The 10,775-nt window shown below is 49.6% G+C and overlaps 1 protein-coding gene across 1 annotated transcript in view; it reads left to right on the forward strand.

Moving 5' to 3' along the window:
• The window catches only part of Mmp25 (matrix metallopeptidase 25), a 13,305-nt gene extending 9,785 nt beyond the window's left edge, over positions 1–3,520 (forward strand). The window contains exons 6-11 of the mRNA XM_005349216.3: positions 790–966; positions 1,065–1,149; positions 2,008–2,090; positions 2,361–2,513; positions 2,598–2,855; positions 3,037–3,520. Of these exons, the coding sequence (XP_005349273.1) occupies positions 790–966; positions 1,065–1,149; positions 2,008–2,090; positions 2,361–2,513; positions 2,598–2,855; positions 3,037–3,308 (1,028 nt within the window). The 3' untranslated portion in view covers positions 3,309–3,520. The remainder of the gene's footprint in view (positions 1–789; positions 967–1,064; positions 1,150–2,007; positions 2,091–2,360; positions 2,514–2,597; positions 2,856–3,036) is intronic.
• Positions 3,521–10,775: the final 7,255 nt, after the last annotated feature.

Raw genomic sequence — 10,775 nt, forward strand, 5'->3', positions numbered from 1 at the left:
CTCGAACTCACAGAGATCCGCCTGCCTCTGCCTCCCGAGTGCTGGGATTAAAGGCGTACGCCACCACCGCCCGGCTTCCTTTTATTTCTTAAGATGTGGTTTCTCTATGTAGTCCTGACTAGACTTTAGTTTGCAATATAGGCTGGGCTGGCATCAAATACACAGAGATTCTCCTGCCTCTGCCTCCCGAATGCTGAGATCAAAGGCCTGCACCACCACACCCAGCAGAGTGAGCACTTCTTCCTCTTCTTCTTTTTAAAAGAGATTTACTTATTTATTTTATGTGTGTGAGTGCTCTGTCTACCTTTATGCCAGGAGAGGGCCTCAGGCTGTGAGCTACCATGTCGGTGCTGGGAATTGAACTCAGGACCTCTGGAAGAGCAGCTGGCTTTCTTTCCTGCTGAGCCATCTCTCCAGCTCCCAGAGTGGGGAATTTCTAAGCACAGACTGGAGTTGGGGGGTGGTAGAGTACCTAGTTCCCCAGGGCTCTGCACCCTAAGTTTCTATATGCAGTTTTCCCTTCCCGGGTGAGGGCTACAGCAGCATAAGTACAGCTTCCTCGTGTCCTTTGGGTGTCTTTTTACCCATGTCCCAGTGTCACAGCAAACATATTTGCTGCATGATTGAAGGGTACAGGAATAGGGGTGCCACTCAGGAGGGGGCAGGGCAAAGGAGGTGCGGCCTCACCCCAGGGTTTCCTGGGTCTTTGTTCTGGCCAGCAGACTCAGTCCCTTGCTCCCTTCCCAGCGTGGGAAGGCCTTAGCTTCACCCCCTGTCCTCTCTCCCCAGATGGTGAAGGAACCGACCTGTTTGCAGTAGCAGTGCATGAGTTTGGCCATGCTCTAGGCCTTGGTCACTCTTCTGCTCCCGACTCCATTATGAGGCCCTTCTACCAGGGCCCAGTGGGTGACCCTGACAAATACCGCTTGTCCCGAGATGACCGTGATGGATTGCAGCAGCTCTATGGTATGAGAAGGAGATGCCAGAACCAGCTCCAGGTATAGCTTCCCTGTGACCTACACAGCACGTCCAGGGAACTCATATCTGCCCGCCTCTCCCCACAGGGAAAGTGTCCCATACCCCGTATGATAAGCCCACAAGGAAACCCTTGGCTCCACCTCCAGAGCCTCCAGCCTTGCCCCCTGACAGGTGAGTCTCCTACTAGCTGCGTGATCAGCACCCTGGCTCACTGTCCTCCATGAAGTGCTGGACAGATGACTCAGTATTTGAGAGCATTTGCTGTTCTCTGAGACCCAAGTTGAGTTCCCAGAACCCACTCTAGACTGCCCATAGCTACCCATAACTCCCACTCCGGAGGACACTTTGTGGATCTCAGACACCCACACACATGTGGTGGTATACACACACACATATATAAAAATTTTAAAAAATAATAAAAGGATTGGGGAGATTGCGTCTTTAGCAAAGCAGCTGTCATGCAAATGTGAGGACCTGAATGCAGACCGAAACAGCCCCGAAAGCCAGAGGCTTGGGTCTGTAATCCCATTACTCAAGAAGGCGGAGACAAGCATGCCAGCCTAGCTGAATTAATGAACTCCAGGTTCAGCAAGAGAGCTTGTCCCAAAAAATAAGGTTTTCCAGGGGTCCTGAGTTCAATCCCCACAACCACATGGTGGCTCCTAAGCATCTGTAATGAGATCTGGTGCCCTCTTCTGGGGTACAGGCATACGTGTGGGCAGAGCACATACAAGCACACAAAAGACGTGGATGGGAGCCGGGAGATGGTGACACGCGCTTTTAATCATAGCACTCAGGAGGCAGAGGCAGGAGGATCTCTGTGAGTTCAAGGCCACCTTGGTCTACAAGAGCTAGTTCCAGGACAGGCTCCAAAGCTACAGAGAAACCCTGTGTCAAAAAACCGGGGGGAAAAATAAAACAATACAAAACAAAACAAAAAAAAAACTGTGGATGGGAAGCGTCCTTGCCAGACTAGTCAAGAGCAAGGAATAGGCAGCCCTAACCCATTCACTCGCCATTCCTCTGCAGCCCCTCCACACCTGTGCCTGATCGCTGTGAGGGCAATTTTGATGCTATTGCCAATATCCGAGGGGAGACCTTCTTCTTCAAAGGTAAGTCAAATAGGATGGCCCTTGAGTCTGCATAATTGGCTTTTTGCGTGCTTCAGGTAACCTGCCTAGGCTGCAAAGTTTCCCAAGATGTGAGATTGTTGGTGTTTAAAAGGAGCGGTGGTGTGGGGAGACAAGTCATAAAATCATGGTCATAGATCTGCTTGATATGTAGAGGGATCCGCCCCTGCCCGGTCACTCGCTGGGTTGGATAGAGGGACAAGATCTCTGACCTTGTGTATCCCTAGGCCTTGTTCCCTTCTTTCCCTGCAGGCCCCTGGTTCTGGCGCCTCCAACCCTCAGGACAGCTGGTGTCGCCCCGACCAGCTCGGCTGCACCGCTTTTGGGAGGGGCTGCCCACCCACGTGAGGGTCATCCAGGCTGCTTATGCCCGACCCCTAGATGGCCGAATCATCCTTTTCAGCGGTGGGTAGGGGTCATGGGTTCTGGATAGGGCAGGTCCAAGGAACCCCCATCCCCCGCCCAAGTTACCAACTTGCCTCCTTCCAGGCTCCCAGTTCTGGGTGTTCCAGGACCGACAGCTGGAGGGCGCAGCGCGGCCACTGGTAGAGTTTGGGCTTCCCCCGGGAGAAGAAGTGGATGCTGTGTTTTCTTGGCCTCTCAATGGCAAGACCTACCTGATCCGAGGCCAGCAGTACTGGCGGTATGACGAAGCGGCTGCCCGCCTAGACCCTGGCTACCCACGCGTCCTGAGTCACTGGGAGGGGGCGCCGTCCGCCCCAGACGACGTCACTGTCAGCAACACAGGTGTGGGGAACCCTGGAAATCCTCCTTTGTGAACTGTAGTCCCTGGGGGAGGGAAAGGAAGGAGAAAGATGGAGAAGGTATGACAACTAGGGGGCGTGCCCGGGAGTTGGTATGGATAAAAAGGAGCAGTGGCTTTGGGGCAGGCCTGGACCAAGGTTCTGAGGTGTCTCCTCCCCTACAGGTGACACCTACTTTTTCAAGGGCACTCTTTTCTGGCGCTTTGCGAAGGGCAGTGTCAAATCTGAGTCGGATTCCCCCCAGCCCATGGGGCCCAAGTGGCTGGACTGCCCTGCCCCCAGCTATGACCCTCAAGTCCCCAACCGCCCGAAAATGACACCCAGAACCGGAACCTGTGATTGTCAGTGCGAACTCAATCAAGCCACAGGGCCGCTGTCAGTGACCCTCCTGCTGCCCCTCCTGCCCTTCCTGACTGGAGTTGTCTTTTCTTGCTAAAACCTGGTCCTTCCTAGCAGATCAGCTTCCTAAACCGAAGAGCGTCTCTGGCAGCTGGACCTAGTGTAGGGTCGTGAGATGCTGCAGAGTCTCACTGTCTGTTCCCACGGGGAAATCAGGCTCACAGAGCTGGGCGGGTTCCTAGCAGAAGCCTGTGGACGCTTTGATGGGGGGATGGTGGTACCCAAGCCTGCTTGCTATTAGGGCACAGGAGCTGCGGCAGTAGTCAGGGCTACCGCTAGAGGGCGGTATGAACCCTTCTCCATCGCCAGGAATAGGGCTTTGCTGCCTGGAGCTAGGAACCCATCTAAACTGCGGATTGAACACACAGTGCTCGGCCCTACCCCGTTGCTCCTCAGACACCACACCTGCCTCATGTTGTGTGCTGTGGTGACTGACTTTCTGCACCCCTCTGATTCTCCACAATTGTTCATACTGGTGACAGTGGGACAGCAACTGTACTCTGACTAGATGGTTAAACAGGACCGGGACATTGAACTCCAGTGCCTCCGATAGCGCTGTGTTGCTGAACCTTCTTACTCTGCATTCATGGTACTCTACATTCCTTTACAGTCACTGCCATAGGGCGGGGCGAAGCCCAAGAGCTGCTACCACCACCCCCCCCCCCCCGCATGCCTCAAACGTCAGTGTTGGCGTGGGTGGGGTTTCTTCACGTTGGGCCCAGTTGCTCTCATTTCATCAGAACACAACCGGCACGGGGGAGGGTCACGCCGAATTCAGGATCACCAAATTCCATTGGAAGGGATCCGATGATACCTGTCCCCGCACCAAGCGAAGTGACCGCTGGTTCCTTCTGGGCCGGCGTGGCTCCCGTCTGCACAGCGCTGCGGTGGACAGGACCCTCTCAGCGATGCTATATTGCTTCCTCCTTCTCACATTCTAATTTCAGTTGTGTCTGTGAGTACACACACAGTGGCCCGAGGGACCCAGCGGTGCTGGATCCTCTCGGAGGTGGAGTGGTCTGGTCGTGAGCCCTGGGTCCTGAATGTAGAACTCGGGTCCTCTACTAGAATAACATGCGACAGCTCCAGCCCCTGCCATTGCCTTCTGAGCCCTTCCCAGGGGCCCAATGATACAGTAAGGAGTAGTGAGAACTGAGGCAGCTTCCTTCAACCCAACATCCCCATAGATTGAGAACTCTCGATGATTCTAGAATATTCCTCATCAGAATAACTTTATGGGATTTTTTTTTCAAGATAGGGTTTCTCTGTGCAGCCCTGGCTGCCCTGAAACTCAGTATGTAGGCCAGCCTGGCTTTGGACATCCTCCTGTCTCTGCATCCTGAGTCCTGGGGTTAAAGGCATGTGTCAACACCATCTCATGGGAATTTAAAAATGCAGGTCCCATTCACTCTGCCTGAATCCTCATTCTGGGGTGGGGCAGGCATCTGCACTTTAACAAGTCAGGGGGTAGTGGGCCCTGAAGCACCAGGTATTCTCAGTGTCTCTTCCTCTCCCAGGGACTATCTCTTCTTGTGTTCTCCACAAGGTCAGGCTGATGGTTGGGGAGCCATCTCCCCCAGACTCCTTTCCAAGTGTGAATGGGTCAGATGTCATGGGGCTCTCTCGCTGCATTCTTGTTTTCTTGAAGGGATGAATTCAGTTGAGAGTAAGACAGGTTGATTAGTTTATTAAGACAATACCTGGTAGCGAGCAAAGTGCTCTGAAAAGAGATTGGTAAGCAGCCTAATGGACAAGACCAGAGAGGCTCTATAAATTATTATGAATATTTATGAAGTAGGTGGGATATTGATTGGGTTATATGATCTTTTCCCATCACAAACCATGGTAGACTGGATCTTCCTGTCAAGATAATTCCATTGTGGGGCTGGAGAGATGGCTCAGAGAGCATTGCCTGCTCTTCTAAAGGTCCTGAGTTCAATTCCCAGCAACCACATGGTGGCTCACAACCATCTGTAATGGGGTCTGGTGCCCTTTTCTGCAGGGATACACACAGACAAAATATTGTATACATAATAAATAAGTATTTTAAAAAAGATAATTCCATTGTTAGCTCCGCAAAAGGAAGGTGTGTCAGAAGGATTCAGAGCTTTTGTTAGTGCAGAGCTATAGGTTGAGTGACCTCACGATTTGGTTTCTGATCCTATGGGGACAATGTGCCTGCTTCTTCAAGGATGTGCAAGCAAAGCAGGCAGTCTGGCCCTTAGGAGACAGCTACCAACATGCAGCTGTAGAATCCTTCATATCGCTTACCTAGCTCCTGGTCTTCAGCATGGTCTCTGCTGGAATCTGGCAAATTTTAGAGACACAGTATTTTTGTTGTAGGCCTTTTGTTTAGAGCTACCAACCAGCTCCCAAATCACAACACGGAGACTTATCAGTTATGAATGCTTGGACTTATGTTTGTCCTATGAAGTCTTCTAACTTAAATTAACCTGTTTCCCTTCTATTTTTGCCTTGGTGCTTATTACCTTTCTTCCATTCCGTAAGTCCTGTTCCTCGCCTGACTGGCTGTGGCCTGGCCCCAGGAATCTCCCTTCCTTTCTCCCTACTTCCCTTATCTCCTCTCCCACAAGCCTAGATTCCTCCTACCTATTTTCTCTGCACACCAGCCCCAACTATCCCTCTACTGCCTTGCTATTGGCCCTTCATATTTTCACTAGACCAATCAGGTGCTTCAGGCAGGCAAGGTGAAATAGCAGCATCTTTACATAATTGAGCAAATGTAGCTCACCATTCCAGAGTTAAAGTAATATTCCACAACATGCTATACTCACAGTTTAGTCTGGTACAGTGAGATGAGTTAGGAGAGCTGGTGAAAGGGCAATGGCACCTTGTATGGGTCCCCCAGGGCCTTCTGGGGTTCCAATTAGAGCCTACGCCTCAGAGCAGCTAGCTGGCTTTTTTCATAGAGCCCCATCTTCTGATCCTGTCAGCTTTGCTATTTCATGCCCAGGAGCAAACCCTCTTACTTTTATCCTCAGTGTTTTAAGCCTCTGCCTAGCCTGGAACTGTCTATGTAGACGAGGATACCTCATAGTCGCAAAGACCATCAGGCCTCTGCCTCTGAAGAGCTGGGATTAAAGGCTGGAAAGAAACTCTGGCGCTTCAGGATTCTTGATCCCTACAATTCATCACATGACTTCACTTTAACTCACATGCATGCTTTTACAATAATCGGAGGGGCAGGAAACCAAGGCCAGAGCAGGAAGAGAACAAATAGTGGCCGAGGCTCGATAAATGCTCAGTGGAGACCCTGACCTCACAGGGGACTCAGTTCTGGTTCCCAGCACCCGTGTGGTGGTAACTCCAGCTCCAGGGGATCTGATGTTCTTTTCTGACCTCTGTAGGCATGTGCTACACATGCAAGCCAAACACTCCTATGAATAATGTCAAATGTTGTTAAAAGGCGTCAGAGAAAGCCTTTTATTTGTGTGAGCATCGATAGGTCCGGGGTGCAGGTCTGAAACAAACATCAATCACTGTTTCCCAGAAGCGGCAGATGGGGGAGGGTGTTGAAGGACTTTTAAGGGTGTGGGACCCAGCTGTTCTGAGGTTGCGCGGGTCCCACACACATAGGTAAAGGACAACAGAGCCAAGGTACACTCCTGTGATAATGATGGCCTATTTACAGAGAATCCACCCAAAGTAACATTCTGCACATTAATTACATCACTCTTTACTCAGGGGTTCTCCAAGTATCCGGAATCAGCCTTCATTTGATCCCTGGAGTTCCGGGATATCCTAACTCCCCTTACTCACTTCTACGTCTCTGTCATCTTTCTAACCTTACTGGCCCCATGCTTCTGTTGCCTACAGGAATTTTTGAGCAAATAAGCAGATGACATGTGAACATCTCTAATTGGGAGTCTGAGGCAGGAGGATGACTTGGGCCCCAGAATTTGAAGCCAGTTTAAGTTAGACACTATGTCAAAACAAACAAACCAGCAAAAGCAAGCATATCTCCTCTAGCCTATGACACAGACAACGGACAGGCTGACTGCAGTTCCATAGGTCTAAACGTGCTGGCCCCACACTGAGGGATCTCAGAACACCTACTATGTGCCCGAGTGCAGTACTCTATCAGGAGTCCACCACAAGGCGGTACTGCATAGTGACCAGTGTCCCAGGGTGCACACAGTAGAGACGATGTAACCTTCCAAAGGAAGAACTTTGCAGTGGGTTCTCAGATAGACCTACTGGCTGCACATCAGAGAAGATTCCAGACAAATACTTGATTCCTTTAAAGCAACTTTTATTAAGGAACACGGGACAAGAGGAACAGAATTGACATACAGGGAACAGGTGACACAGGGGCCTGAGGGTCAGAGCGGACAACAGGAAAAATGAAGGGTCTTGAGGACATTCTGTGCAAGACGTTAGAGGAGGGCAGGCTCCGCAGTGTTACCTATGTCTGTTTGGATGCCTTCAGGTGCTTCTCATGAATTTGAATATAAGGAAAAATATGGTTTTAGTTCCTTGAGTTACTTAAGTAAATCAACAATGAATTTCAAAACTTTCTTTAAGATATCCTGGATTATGTCCCAGAAACTCCCGTGTTTGCGCCTATCTTGGCTTTTCTGTTCAGCTTGGGCTCGGATATACTCAGCCAGTGCTCGGAACCACTCAGCCTGTGCTCGGAACCACTCAGCCTGGGCTTTGTTCAACTCAGCCTGGGCTTTGTACATCTCAACCTGGGCTTCAAACATCTTATCCTGGGCTTGGAACGACTTAGGTTGGACTTTCTGGCTCCTAGCCTGGGCTCGGGTGAGCTCCAACTTGGCTAGGATTTCCTCAACCTGTTCTTGGATCAGCTTAGCCTCAGTCTTGGATTGCTGCTTTTCATCCTGGTCTAGCAGCTGCTCAATCTGGGCTCGGATCTCCTCAATCCCAGCTCTGATCTCCACTTCTCCAGTGATGTCAGACAAGATCTGGTAGGAAAGAGTCATCAGGTTTAAAGGCCTAGATCTTTACTTTTGTGCCCCAAACCCTGTTTATTTTTAATGATACCACTATATGTCATGGGAGGTTCCCTAACACATTTTCCATTGGGAATCTTGTTCAGACTTTGAAGGATAAAGATATATAAAAGGGCAGGCTCTCTAAACAAAAGACTTATTGGAAAAACCCCCACCACTGTAGAACCACAGAGTGTGATAACTGTCTACTCCACAGAGTGTGATAACTGTCTACTCCTGTACAAGTTAACCTCAGGCTGTAGAAAATTTAGATAAATAACATTTGCTTGATAAATAAGGCATATTTGATAATTAAGATTTATAAACTCCTAAGGTCTACTCAGTTTCAGAGAAATATATATCTGGCCTCATCTTTGTTCGTTTTAAGCTTTCGTTAATTGGATAGACTAAGCCACACAAAAGCTACCATATTCTATAATACTGTGTCTGATCTTCCAAGAAAGTCCTTTTTTTCCAAGGTCAGGCATTTAGACAAAAACAATCACATTCTTTTATTGGCTTGAAGACAGTTAGTGTTTGCTAATAAAAAGGAGACTTTCCTATCTCTGGCAAGAGGAACTTTGACCCTGCATTAATATGTAAGTTGTCAAAGTCAATGCTAGCTTTCTCCATCCCTGGTCCCAAGCCACACTGCAGTCCACATCCCCCTTTCTCCTGTTGAATCTTAAGTGAAACTATAGAGTTAAAACGGTGTAGTCTTTCCTTAAGAAATACGCGAGAAGCCATCCCGATTCACCCTCAGATCGTTTTGAGTCTCCACCTCGTCCCCCCCCCCCCAAATGACTCCACACATCCTCCCGCCAAAGCTGGGCTCCAGCAGTTGGGACAGGACAGTGACATCAGGGCAGTGACAGCAGAGCAGTCGCCAGGTGAGCAGGACATCTGGAGAGACTCAGTCTCCTGACTAAAGAGTGGGTTTTGTCCAAGGAGAATGGAGGGAGACAGATCCCAGGACCCAGCCCACTACCTCCTGTCACTCACCTTGGTGCCACCCATAGCTCAGCAAGGGTCAGCGTCGAAGCCTGTTTGGAAGGAACAGAGGAGGGGACATGCATTAGATAACTTCCTGGACACTAGCTCAGAGAGTCATGGACATGGACCTCAGGAATGGAGGCCAACTCCCTCTAGTAGGACGTCTGCTACTGACCTTGTTTGCAGGGTTCTGATCTCCACTAAGACTGTCACCTTCCCCTTCTTGTCCTCCCAGTGCAAAGGCCAGCTGGCATCTGCCTAAAAGGAAGGTTCTAGCTGTTCTTATCCCAGAGGAGGGAGAAAGGAAAGGTGTGGCTTCTGTGGATGGGAGGATCCTTCAGAGAGGACAGTGAGAGTGAAAGGGAAAGAGAAACAGGCAGAGTGAAGGAAGGAAAGTCCCTTGATCCACCACAGGAGCCAGGAATCCCGAGTCAGAACACAGCTGCTCACTCCTTTTTAGAACAGCAGGGTTAGGTGGGATGTGGCTCAACAGACTGCTTTCTTGAGCATGGGCCCTATCCTGGGATGACCCCACACCGGAAAGAAACAAGAAAAAGTTTTGACTTGGAGGAGCAGGTGGGAGTGAGGAGCACAGCCAAGTGTGTGGGGGTCAGAGGGGAAGATTGACCAAGCGTGCCCAGGGCACTGCACCTTTCAGAACCCTGACAAGCTCTTGCTGTAGCATCTGCGTGAGAGGAGGCAGAACCTGTCAGTCACTGGAGGGGGCCTTCAGAGATAGGGGTCTGTGATGCTGTGGTAGTTAGGCTTTCTATTGCTGTGAAAAAGATACAGTGACCATGGCAACTCATAAAGAAAAATATTTAATTGGGGCTGGCTTAGAGATTCAGACAGTCAGTCCATTATCATTATGGCGGGGAGCATGGCAACTTGCAGTCAAACGTGGTTTTGGTAAAGTAGCAGAGAGTCCTACATCTTGTAGGCAACAGGAAATGGTCTGAGTGTCACACTGAGGGAAGCTTGAGCAAAAGATTCCTCAAAGCCCCCACATTCACAGTGACACACTTCCTCCAACAAGGCCATACCTACTCCAACAAAGCCTCACTTCTCTTTGTAGGAACTTAAAGTACTGGAGATGTAATGCACGCTACATATTCAGGAAATGCTGCTTTGGATTGAGCAGTGGGTAAACATTTAGCATGACCTCCACACATTCCTTGTTATAAAATAGCCACTGGAATGCGTGGTCGTCTTCCCCCAGGGACAGTAGGAGTAAGTATGGGAAGCAGTGGTTCAACATCTTAAGGATTTATTGTACATCTAGGAATTACAGATGTACATTCCCATGGAGAAATTAAGTCATGTTTTATGGAGAAAAGGCTATGCAAGTAGGAGCCGGTTTTAGAATTGCCCAATTACTATTGCTTCCCTATCTTACCAAGAAAGCAGCTCCAGTATGTAGAACAGGAAGGTTTGGCTCTACTGGAAAAAGATATTTGGGCAAACAGTCATCAGTGATGAAAGAAGTAAATCAAAGATAAAACTAAGCTGGGCGGTGATAGCGCATGCCTTAAATC

Source organism: Microtus ochrogaster, chromosome 7, assembly GCF_000317375.1.
Source record: "Microtus ochrogaster isolate Prairie Vole_2 chromosome 7, MicOch1.0, whole genome shotgun sequence".
NCBI classification, from domain to species: domain Eukaryota; kingdom Metazoa; phylum Chordata; class Mammalia; order Rodentia; family Cricetidae; genus Microtus; species Microtus ochrogaster.